This window comes from Saccostrea echinata, unplaced genomic scaffold, assembly GCF_033153115.1.
Source record: "Saccostrea echinata isolate AGI-Se365-2 ecotype Australia unplaced genomic scaffold, CSIRO_AGI_Sech_v1 ptg000015l, whole genome shotgun sequence".
NCBI classification, from domain to species: Eukaryota; Metazoa; Mollusca; class Bivalvia; order Ostreida; family Ostreidae; genus Saccostrea; species Saccostrea echinata.
In genome coordinates, this window is record NW_026889764.1 from 1,151,910 (window position 1) to 1,168,540 (window position 16,631).

General features: G+C 33.0%; 1 protein-coding gene across 1 annotated transcript; it reads right to left on the minus strand.

The window, feature by feature from the left end:
* Nucleotides 1-1,593: 1,593 nt before the first annotated feature.
* LOC133187975 (serine/threonine-protein phosphatase 6 regulatory ankyrin repeat subunit A-like) lies at nucleotides 1,594-11,750 on the minus strand. Its single transcript, XM_061323366.1, has 3 exons — nucleotides 11,729-11,750; nucleotides 9,255-9,290; nucleotides 1,594-2,789 (listed from the first exon to the last, which is right to left on the minus strand). The coding sequence occupies exons 1-3, from the start codon at nucleotides 11,748-11,750 to the stop codon at nucleotides 1,594-1,596; spliced, it is 1,254 nt and encodes a 417-aa protein (XP_061179350.1).
* Nucleotides 11,751-16,631: the final 4,881 nt, after the last annotated feature.

Genomic DNA, 16,631 nt, shown 5'->3' on the forward strand with positions numbered 1-16,631 from the left:
AGAAAGAAAAAAAGGCTTCTTTCTTAATAAAACAAACTGATAATTCAAATACGATCAAAGGAAAAAAAGGTCTGTTGAACCTTGTGTCCATATCGTTTCGCGATACCAAGTGAAAACAAATCAATCGCAATAATTCTCGGGCCTTTCCGACAAGCCGAAAAACAACCACTTGTTTTTCCAAGCTTGCAGGAAAGGCCCGATAAGATGCGATTGATAACAAATAAATAAACTTTTTTAATATTCCACTGTCAATCATTCGAATCGTAATAAGCCTTCTTCACTAAATTACCAATTCCAACAAAAGTTTTATCTAAGTATTGTATCGACTATACGAATCGTAAAAAGCCTTCATTATTTGTGATAAGTTGCTGCTTAAATAATATAACACTAAACTACCAATTCCAAGAAAAGTTATAGCTAAATATTGATATAATGAAAAATTTAATAAAACAAAAATCATTGCAGATTTCTTTTTCATTGTGACGTCATAATCAAATGTGCACAAGAAAGTCGCCCAAATCATATAAATTGCGTACCCAGTTTTGACGACGTCAGCAAACCCGCGACCTACGTTAATTTTGGAATGACTCTAATTCTTGGCCAAATTATTTAAGAAATAAGGTATCATTTTAAAACATCTATCGGGCTATAAATACGGGTTGGTCACGAGATCAAATTCCATAAAGCCCGAAGGGCTTTATGGTAAATTTGATCTCGTACCAACCCGTATTTATAGCCCGATAGATGTTTTAAAATGATACCTTATTACTTATATTTACATTTGTGACTTATTCATATTTTATATTTGCCTGATTATAATCTTTAACGCGTGAAACGTTTTATTTTTCAAACCCAACGGCACGTGTTTGATCCTTTGATTGCGCGTCGACCCTTTGTGACGTGGCTGAGAAATTTCGTCGAACGTTTATGACGCGAGGAACCCGTGTTTATACGGATATAGATACGCGTTGCTTTTAATAGTCTTATATAAAAGAAAACATTTGCAAATGTAAATATTCGATTATAACCTGGTTTGGGTCAGTTTACGCTGTTTTATAATCCGCTTCGCGGATTATAAAGCGTAAACTGACCCAAACCAGGTTATACTCGAATAATTTGGCAAAGAATTAGAGTCATTCCTTATAATTTAATTCTAAAATCATTAAACAACTGTGGGTGTAAAATTTCGTTGCTTTTTATTAGTTCAAATTTGCCGCTCAATAATACAACCCTAGTAACGGAAGTGATGGGAAGCGAGGGGAGGTAAAAACTGATACATAGTCCTAGCAGCCATGTTGTTTTGTTTACATTTGGTAAGATCCAAGTTACTGTTTGAAGTTAAAGGTACATTTATTAAATCTGGAATTTTCCATGAATCCCGAGGACTGGAAATGAGAGGATTGCATGGATACAGACGATTCAGCTGGTTGTCAGGGGGGTGTGTCCCCATACCAAACCAGGTTATACAGAAATAATTTGTGTTCCTTTTTGGCTATTAACCAATCAGAGGCTAGAATACAAACAAAATTAAATTATATAAAAATAATAAATTTTACATATGCCTAAATGAAATGTATTACATTTGCGTTATTTTTACGAAGAACATTCCTCTAAGAGTTTTTCTATTTCTTCAATTTGCACGCAATTGCTTAGATCCATCGATCTTTCAATTGTTAGAAGATCAGGATAATTTTTGAGAAGATATTTACATAGTCTGTTCGACCTGTTAGCACAGGCGTTGTACAGAATAGATTTTCCAGCTCTGGAGACATGATACACGAACAAATCGTGTTCTGCAACTAAATATTCCAAAATTTTAATTCTTTTTTCATCAGCTCCTCCTAGTTCACCAAGAAATAAGGCAGCATTCCAGCCCTTTTTGCTTTCTTTATTTACTAGATCAGGATATCTTTCAGCTATGTATTTTACCATTTCAAATCTGCCATGTCGACAGGCAACGTGTAGGATGTTGATACCCTGAGATGACTCTTCATCCACTTCAATCTTACACACATCGATCAGATATTGTAAAACTCCCACTTTTCCACTTTTAGCTGCAAAATGTCCGGCATTTCTCCCTTGTTTGTCTGATGCATTAATGCACTTCGGAAATTTCTCAGCAATAATTTTACATGCCTCTAAATGTCCGTTTTCACAAGCAGAGTGAAAGGGGTTTTTTAAATCTTCGGTTTTATTTAAATCCGGAACTTTATTCTTGGAAAAATACTTTATCAACTCCACATAACCTGATTTTGCTGCATATTGTAGCGGTTTCCAATCCATTTTATTTTTTTTCTGAATAACTGCAAATGACATTTCTAGAATTTCTTCACTGTTACCTATACAAGCAAGGTGCGCAAGAGTTTCTCCATATTTAGTTTGGTAATTGACAACATCAAAGCCTTCTTCCTTGAATATCTCAATTGTAGAAACGTGTCCAGCTAGTGCAGCATAGCAGAACGGGTTGAGTCCATTTTTATCTTTCGCATGAAGCAATTCATCTTTTGAAGAACTCTTACATGTAAGTATATATTTAACTATGTTTGTGTTTCCTCTCCTAGCAGCTATGTGGAGAGCGGTCCTGCCAATTTTATCAGCTTCATTTAACTCAATGTAATGTAAGAGGTCGTGAAATATTTGCTCGTTTCCACCATACGCAGCATGATGTAGAAGAGTCCGACCTATCTGGTCACGTTTGCTAACATTTTTGGATAGTATCGAATGCAAGGAATAGTATTCTTCTGACTCGCCGTTTTTGCAAACATCTATTAGAGACAGAAATTCCGAATCTACAAAAAGTAATGAGTAGAGTATGTCATATTGAAAATATTTATTAATACTAAAATATGATGTCATGCAAACTCAGTGAAATAAAGTACACACACTGAGTGACTCGCACCCCCCCCCCCACACACACACACATTAGTGTGTTTGGTTAATTTTCGTAACAAAATTTTTTTTTATCAACTGCTGCAATGTCTAGGTATAATTGCATGTTTAAGTTTGAAATTTATGGATAACTTGTAACTATGGTCTATTCTTGTTTAATTAAAAGGAACACGCACTTCTTTATAAATAGAGCTTGGACCTATAAGATTGGGATTGGTTTCAGTCTTTGCAAAAAGCTTGTCGATTTCCTTACGGTCAATGACTTAAGCTACGTACATGTAATTATTCGTTTTCATTTTATTACAGTATATAGAGATCGATAGGAGGAACCTTTCCATAGACATTTATTACGAATTTAAGCATGATTAAATTGTCAAAACATTTTGAGTTTGTTATCTCGAAATGTTATTTGATTTGATTTTACCCCTTACTTTTCATTGTAAACAAGCATTCTGAGAGTATTAATATTGCATTAGCAATACTAGTCCCCTACCGGCAAGTGTAATCTGGTTCCTGTTAAAAATTGAAAATGCCATAATTCCGTCAAAAATCAATGAAGCGAAACGAAATGTAAAGTTGGTCTGTTACTCATCAAGATACACTCACATACCAAAAAACCAGCTCAATATCTGCAAGCATTTAGAAAAAAAGTGTGGAAAACCAAGTGGGACAGACTGACAGACAGACAGAGGGACAGCTAGACGGACGGACAGACTCAGAGGAAACCTATAGCCCCCCCCCCCCCCGGTTTCACCGGTAGGGGACTAATAATGATAATGTCCATATTCTTATTTTTTCTTCATGTGTGATTATTTTACAACACATCTCCGTTGATACAATAAAACAAGCCATTAATGTATACAAATTATAAAAATTAAATCCAAGGGAGTATATATACTGATATTTTATCCTTCTGTTTGAAAACTTTAGATCTGAAATTTATTGACTCGGTACACGAAGTTCACCAATGTAAGAGCGATGTAATATATATCGGCCGATTACCGCTCGAACATCAGTCTATGATTATAAGCGCGTCATTTTTTCGCATATACAACTGCATTCAGCAACAATGGCAAGACCATTTTATACTACTTGTCCGAAAGAATCGCCATCGGCCACGAGAGTTCAAGTTACTTCGGCCGACCATCACCTGGGCATCCTACAATGTCTGTAAGATGGCCGGCCAATAATCGTACGATGTCTGACTCACCGTCCGGTCACCGGCCGAGCATTGTAGGATGATCGGTGAAGACTGTCGGATCTCCGGTCGATGTTCGGCAGGTAATCGGTGCCACGTCGGTCAAAAATGTTTCCCTCTAGACTCACTCGCCGTACGATTATCGGCGGGGGTATGCACGGCCTCCGCACAATGTCTGTTGCCATGACAGATGTGTTAAAGGAGTACTTGGACGATGAGGACCGATGTTAGGGCATCGTTCACCTAACAACAAAGCTTTGTGATAAACGTGATGACTTCAACTTTTCAATCGTCAACTTCCCTTACTTGTGTAGCAATTATATACCCTTATTACCTGCATATGAGGTTTATGTCTCTCAGTTGATTCGATACGTAAGAGCATGCTCTACGTATGAACAATTTCTAAAACGAGGCAAGCTATTGACAAACAAGTTAACGAAACAAGGACATCAACCATCTCGTTTGAAGTCATCTTTTGGCAAGTTTTTCGGTCGATACAATGACATTGTCACCACATACAACCTATCATTGAGTCAAATGCTGACTGACATTTTTCATATACTAATTGTTAGGCCATTATTTACACACTGAACTATCTACGGATTTTCTGGTTTTGGTTTCCCGATCATGACAAGGTGCAAACGGCGGGTGTGATCGGTTGGCAGGGGATGCTCACTACTCCATGGCACCTGATCCCACCTCTAAATTTTGAGGTCCGTGTTTACTCTGCTCCTCATCTGTATCGTTTCATTGGACTTTCGAGATTGAATACTGTTCGTTATCTTCATATTTCACATCACTGATTACCACCGGTGTACGGCCACCGGACTGGAAATCTGACTGAGGCTTTATAATTTTATCTGCGTCGATGGCCGATTCTTTCAATTGAAGCAGTCGTTGAATAGTCCGTCGACCAACGTTAACCTTCGATCATCGTCCGACCATCGGCAGACAGTTCGTTAAGTCGGTTGTCGGTCGGTCGACATTTAGGAAAGGGTTTTCGTAAATGTCGGGCGACTGTGAAAATCAAACTGCGGCTTAGCGAACGATGATCAGGTGACTGTTGGCCGACTTAGAATTAATTTTTGGAAATTTTCGGTGTTCTTAGGAATTTTAAAATGTGACTGCTCGTCGCCCGATTCCAGTGTCGGCCGATCATGTTTTTCAGCCGACGACACGAGAAAAATTTGATCGCCCGACCATCGGCTTTAAGGGGACTAGACACAGATTTGAAGTCAATATTTTCTCAAATTTTCTGTATTATATCATGACTTATAAGTTGCTATAGGATTTCACACGGAAATATAATTTTTAAAAAACTCATTTTATCTGGAAATTATTGTACCTACGAATTTCGGGACGTGTTTGATTGAAACATCCTTGCACTTTCACAAAGTAAACTTTATTCTTTAAACTTAAGAAAAGAAGAAATTTTGTTGTGTATTAATTAAAAAAATATTAAAACAATAATCCAGAAAATTCATAGTAGAAATGTGAGAAAACAGAACCAACTCACTAGTATTTTCATTCCGTGCTCAGTGATGTGTGCAGAGTTTAACAAATTGAACACACCCGGTGAAATCTAACAATCCACAAGATTCCCAAAATTCGTAGTTTCAATAATTTTCAGATAAAACAAGTTTTTTTTTTTATTATATTTCCGTGTGAAATGCTATAGAAACATATAAGTCATGATATAATACAAAAAATTGAGAAAAATTAACTCCAAATCTGTGTCTAAGCCCCTATAAATGTGACAGGCATAACACAGAGTGAATAATTCTTGTCTTCAAAGAAAGTGTGCTATACTAAGGTATAGTTCTGCTTGACTGTGTTTTATTTACAATGGAATTTACGATTTGCTTTCTCTTTAGTGTCTTTTATATCAAGAATGGACATGCATAAAAGATAGATAATTGAAAGAAAATACACAAGACCCTATAAAAAATTAGAATAGTTTTTGAAAAGACAAGAATTTAAAAGTGTATAAAAGTGTGGCACCAGTTGGATTTGAACCACGACTCAAAAAAGTATCTTCTGTGTATATACCTAGCTGTTTTACCAATCTAGCTATTCTGGCTTTGAAAACAAAGGGTATAAATGCGAACTAGGTTCATAAAAACAGGTCTCCTTATTTTTTGTAGGTTTTTTTGAATTTCGACCTTAGAGCAGGAGTGTCTCTTAAAAATTCCCTCCTTAAATTATTCTTTTCATCACAACCTCAAAATATCATAATTTTATTTAGGGGCAGGCCTGCCCTGAAAGACTTCTAGGCCAAATTTCATGCAAAAATCTGTGCTTTAAGGGACAAAATGCTGTTTTGGCCAACTTTGGAGGTTAATTTTTAAGTTCTAAATAATAAATTTTAGGTTCAAAATACATTTTTTTTTTTAAATTTAAGAAATATATACGTTAGTTAACAACTAATGAATATTGAATTTAAAAAGTGGCGTTTTCCGGAAAAATTTTCTCTCCTATATATAGGTCAATTCGAATACATCCTTTGAATGTATTGCTTCCTGTTTTAAACAAATTGGAAAATGCCTCTCAATCCTGAAAAAAATATAATCAAATTGAAGAACATAGGTTAAAGTTCTTTTTCGGACATCGAACGCCTTTTCAAGAAGTGGGGAAAAAGTACTAAAAATTATTAACTCTCTTAATAAAACTATATGCATGGCATTGACCACAATTAATACGTCTAACAGTTGAACATAAAAGAAATATTTTTAGAAACCTTCCCACGGATGGATTGACATATATTCTAACAGATAGAATTAGATGAAATTGTGCAAAATATATTGTGCAGAATATATTTAACTCATTTTGCATTTTCCCGAATGTTTCCAACTTAACATTCATTTATTTAAACTTCCTTTGTTTGGTTTGAGAAATTTTAATTGAGTATGTACACTGAAATATGAAGATAACGAACAATTTTCAATCTCGAAAGTCCAATGAAAAGATACAGATTTGGAGCAGAGCAAACACGGACCTCAAAATTTAGGGGTGGGATCAGGTGCCATGGAGGAGTGAGCATCCCCTGCCGACCGGTCGCACCCGCCGTGTGTTCCTTGTAATGATCGAAAAAAAAAACCGGAAAAAATCCGTAGACAATTCAGTGTATAAATAATGGCCTAACAATTAGTATATGAAAAACGTCAGTTTTTTGTTCAGTTTCAGTCAGTTTAGTTTGACTTAATGATAAGTTGCATGTGCTAAAGGGAAGTTGACGATTGAAAAGTTGAAATCATCACGTTTATCATAAAGCTTTGTTGTTAGGTTACCATGAACGTATTTTTCTAGTAAAATATCTAAATATGAAACAAATGTGTCAGAATCTGTGGTATCTTTTATTTCAAGCTCACTGGGATATATCGAGTCGACATATGAATGGAAGTAACTATTGTTAATTAATAATACGTCGTCGATATATCAAAATGTCGAGTTGAAAGCCACAGCAAGTGTTTTCTTCTTCTCATATAGAAGGTTTTGAATAAATTCTGCTTCATATGAATACAAAAATAGGTCTGCTAATAACGGGACGCAATTGGTACCCATGGGATTGTCAACAGATTGTTGGAAGACCTGATCTCCAAAAACCACATAGATATTGCCAATCAGAAATTCAAGCATCTTTTTAATATCAACTTCAGAGTACTTGTGTGTACAATCAGAATGCTTTTGAACAAAATGATTTTCTAAATGACCAATGACAAGGTAAGTATATATTTAGAGTTCCATTTTTATTGAAAAAGCAGCTGTCTATGATCTCAAAAAGCCTGGACTTAAATTTATGGTGGGGAATGGTTGTATAAAGTGTTGAAAAGTCGTACGTTTTGATGTTATTGATTTTAGTAAAATTTTGTGATTTAAAATTTTCTAAAAGTTCCTTGGAGTTTTTCATGATCCACATCTGATTTACACCACTTCTCAAATATATTGTTGTACAGTACTCCTGAAGTTTCTCCTTCATTACAGTAAATTTTTTAGTGAGGAGCTAGTAAAGAAAGAGGCTTGGTAGAACATTTATTGGAACCCGCTTTGAATCTTTGTTTGTAAGGATTTTTATGAAGTTTAGGAATCCAGTAAAGGTATGGTAATTCAAATTCATTTTGATTGTTGGGAATATTAAAAATGTCTAAAACGGACATATGAAAAAGGTGAAGATAATGAACAGAGATCGATCACAAATTTGTGAATATGGCATAAAACACAGATCCCAGAAATTCCAGAGGTGGGATCAGGTGCCTAGGAGCAGTAAGCATCCCTGTAGACTATGTTTACAAAAATCTATCTTTCGAACATCAATTTTACGCATTGTCCTGCCTGTAATGAAAACGTCCTCATCACAATAGAGATGATTCTTGATGTCATCTTTAAACAGCTGCAACTATTTTGTAAAGTACGAACTTTTTGTGTATTTTTGTCACACAATTATTTCTTACTTTTTTTTAACATTGACTTGTCTTATTAACTTTGAGTAACTTTCAAGACTCTTAACCTGGTCCAGCACAACTTTTTTGGTATGATTTTACTATTTTTTCGTAACATAATAAGATCCAATTTACAATATTCCTCCGTTTATCTTGTAATTGCTAAGATGTAGTAGATAGAAGAAAACTGACCAAAATGAACTTTATTGTTTTGCACACTGTCTTCAAATTATAAGCACTACAAACACATGAAGTAACTTTAGAAGATGGTATCCAACATTTAAAAAATGTCATTTGATTGAAGAGGATTTTTTTGTATTTTAATGTATAGAAGGGACAATTATCGAATATATTTATGCAAACAAAAATTAGCATTGATTTTTTTAACCAACTTTCTAGCTTGAAGGATTTTATTCACTAACAAAAGTTTACAGGTACGACAAAAATTCTCGTACGTAAGAAAGTAGATTATAATTACCTTGATCTTTTGGAACTTCTTTCTTTTCTTGATCACCTGTACTCAAAATTTTTATTCATTTGATTGAAGAGGATTCTATTGGTATTTTTGTTATTCGATAAAGTATAGAATGGACAATTACGGTATATATTTATGCAAACAAAAATAAGCATTGATTTTTTTACCAACTTTCTAGCTTGAAAGATTTTATTCACTAACAAAACTTTACAGGTACAACAAAAATTCTCGTACGTAAGAAGTAGATCATAAATACCTTGATCTTTTGGAACTTCTTTCTTTTCTTGATCACCTGTACACAAAATTCATATTCAAATTTACTACAATCAAACCATTTTATAGAATTTCAGGGATTTATGAATCAAAAAGTGTTTAGTCTACTGCCTAAGATAGGAAGAACTACCGTATATACTCGCCTATAAGTCGGTTGTATTTTTTGAGGTTAGTTTGGGGGGATTTGCCATTGACCCGCTTATAGAATCGGTTGACGATTTCAGATCAGTGCTCTGATCTTTTAACCTGGTTTGAATTAACATTTTAAGAAATGACACTAATATGTAATTTTAAATCATTAAAAAAAATAAGTAATACACACTTAAAGAGACACTGTGACGGACAAGCGGGAAAATAGACAAATGTAGAATTTTTGCAAGACACTTGCAAATTTTATTCTATTCTTGAAAGTATTATGTTTTAGAAAATTACAGGTTTCAGAAATCTACTTTTATGGAGAAAAATATAAGTAAAAATAATTTTTAGTTTGCCCCAACACGAAAATATTGCTTCACTTCTTCCTCTTTAAGGTACGCATGCGCAGAAAATTTGAAAAGGTTACCATGGTGTCAATTCCATAGATTCAAATGTCGGATGACCGAGGATTTTGATATAATCTTCAAAAAAGATGATCAGAACTTATTCCTCACTTTTGGTTGCTCTAATTCAATGTTGTTTACAAGTTTCACGCTTAAAATAAAAGACACCTGACCTTGTTGACATTGACGATAACAACCACGCCATAGATACAACTTTTCTTTTTCCGGCACTTGCGCGATTTGCAGTCTTTTCTTGCTTTTACCGTGCAGTTGAGATCTCAAAATTTTGCCTTAAGCTTATTCATATTTCTCATAGATCTTTAGCTTTATGATACAATTTTCTTAAAGGAAACACATGATATTGACTCACAGTGTAACTTTCAGATAAAAATAAAGTTATAAAAATATGTAAAAACAAATTTAACTCCCCAAAAACCGACTTATAGGCGAGTATATACGGTACGCACACTAACTCTCGATTCCCGCCTACATTTTATTCAATACAAATGACAATTTGGACATTAAAACTTGTTTGAATGCAAAGAAGAATTCATTAGTAATTGATAAATAATTTTAAAACCAGTGTCAGACCGTTAACTGCTCTTATTTACTTGCTTTCTCAGCTGGGACTAGTACATATTGATTGTGCAATCTATCTAGAAATAGGTCCATAGGATATGACTTCCCAGTCTAAGGTACATTTGTATTGCACCATATAAACAAACGTGCCTTTCTTCTTTAGTATGAGATAATAGTAAAATATGATGAAAATAGGAAGAAATTTTCATATTTTTTTCATATACAGATTGACGACCTCGTTGTCTTTTATTGCATGGAATATGTATTTAGCGTAGATTTAACTAAAGGCAAAATGAAATCTTACTGTTCTGAGTTCATTTTCTCATATTTAACAAATTTCTTTATACTCTCATATATGAGTATGGATAAATTACACTTACAGAGATTCATCTGTGTATGAGTTTTAGGAAATTACCCTTTATGAAATTAAGTGCAAAATGAGGAAAAGTATCACTCAAGGTCAAAGGAAAGGTCAAGAATAGAAAATTATGACATAATATAATTGCTCTTACAAATATGTACCAGTTGAAAAAGTTTGAAGAAAATATCTTGAACATGTTTTTTGAAACTGAGGTAACTGTAAAATGAAGGAATAGTGAGGTCAAAGTCATTGGAAAGATCAAGTAAGAAAATTGGAAGAGAGAATTGCGGAAGGACGTAAGACCACTCATAATAAGTCATAATAAATGCAAACACCTCGAGGTAGTGCAGAATCATATATATGTTCAAATCACGACCCACAGTGGGATTCGAACCTGCGATGTAAGGATCAACTCCTTACTCCGCGACTCTAGAGCGAATGCTCTAACCACTGCACCACGCGGGCGACACATGGAAATGATAAATCATATTAATATGCAAGCATCCCCAAGTAGTACAGATTCAAATTTTTTTTTATCATGATCATCGGGGGTAGGTTTGAGTTTAGTAATTACATGTAGGTATGTAGGAAACAACTTTTTAAAAAGTCTTGAATACGCAATTATCCTCAGGAAGTGCAGATTCAAGTTTGTTCAAATCATGGCTTGGGGGGGGGGTTTAAAATGGGGCCACAATAATGGGATTAAAGTTTCATCAGGAGATACAGCTGTATTTATGAAAAAAAAAACTTTAAAAATCTTGTCAAGAACAAAAGGACTTTCCTTGTTCAATTTATTTTAGGATTTTTCATGTTTAGCAGAAGTTCTTTGTAATTTCCTAACATTATTGATTTGTAAGAATTGTTCATTTTTCTTATATATCTTAAAATGTTTCATCTATAACAGAGGTTCCTTTTAATTATGTAATATTTTCAATAATAATTCATATCATGTAAAAGCCAAGGAAATTTTGCACTTACCATTACTATTGTTTTTCTGCATTGTTGTGTATTTCCATATTACTAATATTGCAGCAAGTAGTAGTACGATCGCAGAAAGGGAATCAAAGAATGGGATTTTATATTCATCATTTTTCTCCTTTATCTGGTTTGCTGTACAATAAGGATATTAGAGGTTAGTATATTTTGACGACCTACGATAAGAAAAATTCTAATTCATCTATCCTAAAACAAATTCTTAGAATTTTATTTTTAATTAAAATTTGTGCAGATGCCTTGTGGAAAACGTCATTTGTTTGACCAAATTTACCATCCTTTAACAGGCTCTAAATTCGCTCTTTAGTACATCTGGGAGGACAAATAAAGAATTTTGTAGACACGTTTTTTTCTTAGATTTCTTTATGTGTATTTGAAGTTTTGACTCTAAATAGGACAAAAAATGTTTTAATTGATAATCAATTTTAAGTCAAAAATTAAATATTTTATTAATGTTTGAAATATGTGTCACGTAACACATGACAGACATATAACGTAACATGACAGACGTACGATAAAACGTGACATGATTAAATTACATTTCTGATGCTTAGCAATACAAATAATCTGTAAAAAATGAAATTAAACAATTCCTTAAACAATGCAAAAAATTTTTTCACTCTTACGTAGAAGAAAAAAGATTTTAAAGCTACTTTTGATGCACAAACTGATGATCGTAACACTGACAGACTCCTATACTTAGCCAGCCAAATAAACCATAAACTTTCATTATTTTATTAAAAAGATAATGTTGCCGTAAGAAATGGACATTATTCAAATTTTGATTCCTTATAGATTCTTAATTTGAATTTTTAAAAAATAAATCTCTGCTATACGCTTGGTAACATACAAAATTTCCATCATGTCTGTCATGTTACGATATTTCTTGAGCAATACCTGTTTGAAACGAGCCAATAAAATTTATCATTCTAAGCTTATCTTTTATTCTTGGAAATTATAATACACAAGACATTATTATTTATGAAAATACTAATGAAATTTAAAAAAATAAATTATTTCATATAGATCAAACCTATATCGTAACATGTTCGGATGCACGTAACCCTGACAGACTCGTTTTAAAAACTGCAAGAAAACAACTACAAAATTGTATTGTTAAGTTATAAAGACAAATATTGCCTTATGATACACTAATATTCTTAAATAAAAATACTCTTTGGTTTAATTCACTGAACGTATAAATCTGAATGCACCCGTTTGATTCACGTAACATGAACAGACATTTGTTTTGTCCGTCACCGGTACGATAGTATTCAGGCAATGTCTGTCAATCGGTACGTTATGTAAGAAATGTCAAATTTTAAGTGTTTATGTAGTGATGAAGAGCGTGCAAGTTCATATTTAAAAAAAACAACTAAAATACACCTACTAGCTGACAATATTTGATGATATGTGTTTAAAATCTAGGATAAAGACAACTAATAACATACTTTGTGTAACGTAACACTTGACAGACAAAGGTTCGTGGCTTCTCGGGCTCTCTCTGTAGCTCTTCTTATCGAAATGTAAACATATTTGCATAGAACACTGGAGAAAATCTAAATATTCATAACCTTTAAGTCAAATGTATAAGAAGAAGCATCTCCGAGCTCCATTCTTAAAATAGAACGTAACGCCCACTTGCCATGACAGACACAGGAAGCATCCCACAGATTTGTTAATTTCTAAACACACGTGCTTTTCTGTTGAATCTGCGATCACTTAATTGATAAACAGGTAAATTTTTTATCAGTAGACAAGAAAGATAAAATAGTTTGCATAAACAATGGGCCATTTTATAACAATGTACCCGGTGTATTGAGTCTGACAGACGTTACGTTCAAAATATGAGAAGAAATAAATTCCACTTTTTCTTTTATTTTAGACAAAATGTGCATTAAAATACGTTTGTATGTTAATTTTATCCTTCCTAAACAGTAGTGAATGAAGATATTCTGTGTACAAGGTATTATCGCCGTATATTTGACTTTTATTTTGTCATGGTTGAAAATGTCCCCCTACACATGCGTAATTCTAGTGGAATTATCAAATTCATTTCAAGAAAAAAAAAGTAATTTGATGAAAAAATCTGCTTATTTTGTCTTTTTTATATATTTGCATTATACTTTTCAATATAAAACATTTCTTATTTCAATTTTTTAAATAATTTATTTTATATTCCTCTTGTTAAAATCATAGGTCAAGATGTATTCAAGAGCGAATTTAGAGCCAACATTCTGGTCAGACGTAAAACGCGATATTTAAAGACAATGTAAGGCAACTTGGATCTTACAAAAAAAAAACCATATTTTCCCTTTTTCTCTTTAAAGGAAATTTTACTTTCCAAAATCTGGAAAATTAAATCTTTATAGCTAGCATTATTAATATTGCGTATATCCATGAAATTTTTGTGATAAATCTTTTCAATTTTATTAATCTGTAAAGAGCTGCATATTTTTATCCTGACAGATATTTGTCAATAATCATTTGTTTCCCCATGTTTACATTCACGAGACCTTTTTGATTTCAGCTGACGTCATAAATTACAAATGACGTCATTGATCGATAATGGAAATTGTTAGCTATTTATAGAAGTTTATAGCATTAAATACATCATACCATACAAGTATCTTACTTCTATAAATAGCTAACATTTTTTTAAAATGATTTTTTCAAAATCATCGCGCTATTTTTACGTTTGTTCATAAATATATGGCACAATATTGTAGATCTAGACGAACAACTAAAAAGATTAAAAAGACATCAATGAAGAACTAAATAGAATAAACTCAAGAGGACCAAATAACAAATTACCTGCAGGGAAAGACATGAACACAAAAAATAGATGGAAGAAGCGGGAAGGAAGTTACAACAGCTACTGATGTTAAAAATCTTTTTAATATGGAAAAAACGGCACGGATTGTCGAAATACTGAGACGTTATTCTTTCAGTATGTTTCATTTTACTTTATTATACTTTCATGTTAAATACTAAAATCTGATTGGTTTAGACGCATATAACAATCCGTAATGTTACCCTCAGCGTTAGCAACACACTTGGCAACGGGTAACATTACGAAAATGTTACATGCGTTCAAATCATGCGCGTACGGTTCACCGTAGAATTCTCAGAACGTCAGTTGTGCGTTTGAAAGAAGTCGAATAAACGACGTCAATAAAAGCTTTCGTCCGATGTAGCTTACTTGAAAACAACAAACGACAGACGAAACATCCTAGCGAGTGCAAACTTTAGATGATAAAGGACTTTTTGAGTAGCAAACAAACAATAAAGAGGTTGGTAAATCTTTTCCGAAGCTTTCTTATTGAGAAAAATATAAGCGGGGAGTTTGAGAGCTTTCTAAGAGTGAACTTAACGACGATCTCCGAATTTTTTTTAATGACATCCGAAATCAAAAAGACATTCAGTATAATAAATTAAATAGTGCACGTTTTTGAGGGTAACAGTTGAAATTGACACCCCTCGGAAAACCATTGTCAACCTCCGCTGACGCGTCGGTTGACAATGGTTTTCCTTGGGGTGTCAATTTCAACTGTTACCCTCAAAAACGTGCACTAATATAATAGCTGTAAACGTTGTCAGTCCTCAGTGTCCAATATATGTGGAATGTTTCAGTAACAAATTTTTCAAACTGTTTAATCTTTTGTTATTTTATTATATATACAGCAGGCGTTAAATGCATCTCTTTTTTAAAATGACACTAGAAAAAAAAAAGATATATACAGGAGAATAAACATAATCAAACAAGTGATCTGACAGCTGATAAGGTGCTGTTACTACCTTGTGTGATTAAAATGCTTTAAAGTCATTACGCTTTATTTAGAGAATATACATGGATAATTTTTTGTCGAAGTCTGATGGATGGATAATTGGGTTGCCTTGTATACTAGTACACCTAGCTGGCTTTCGTTTTCGCTCACTTCATCATATGTCCTGTATTGAACAGAAGTGTTATTTGATATCAATAATTACTGGATGTTTATTAATAAATAAATATACATTGGTATAGAATAGATCATGGATTACAATTTATTATTCTTCAAGATTTTATTACTTACTGCATTCTTCAAAACCCCAATCCGTTTGTGACATTCTTTCCTATGCATCTGTGACTAAAAAAAATTAAAATGACAAGAATATACATGATTACGGGTAAGGGATTATCGATTAAGTTGTGGCATTTAATCTGACTGTGTTAAATATTTAAAAAGAACATACAAGGGCCATTTAAAGAATTTGTAGACTTTTGTCATAACTCTTTTTATTTAACGTCATATTATAACCAAATTTGGTACACAAATTTTAACTATAAATTCAAATAATTTGAGTCAAAAAATTTTAATTTTTCTTGATATTTATCAAAATTATAAAAGATTTAAGGCAGCAAAAATTGGGTCACGGAGAAGGGTCAAAATTGAGTTATTTATTAACCATACACTTTATAATGTCTATAGTCATACCTCTAATAAATGACGCTTAAACGAAATAAAACTCAAATGTTCAAATTAAGGTTTTGCCAAAGGTCAAGATGTCCAAAAACTTATTTTTACAATAGCTCCAAAACTATGTGAGATATAAAGTTAAAACTTTCACAGTTTAAAAATATATCATTGATTAACAGATGGAAAGTATCACTTGAAAACAAATATTTAAAAAAATATTTTTTGAGAGAAAAAATTTCAAAAAATTTACATATTTTAAAAAAATGCACCTGCTTAATTCTGCACTTTTAGTGAAAACCATCATTGCAGAAATAATGTATGTTTATCAATGAAGCGCAAGTTGGACGTGAATGCTCTCTGAAAGGCTGTTATTGAAAGCATGACATGTATTGAAGGAGATTGTGTAAAATCATCTGCATCAATATAAA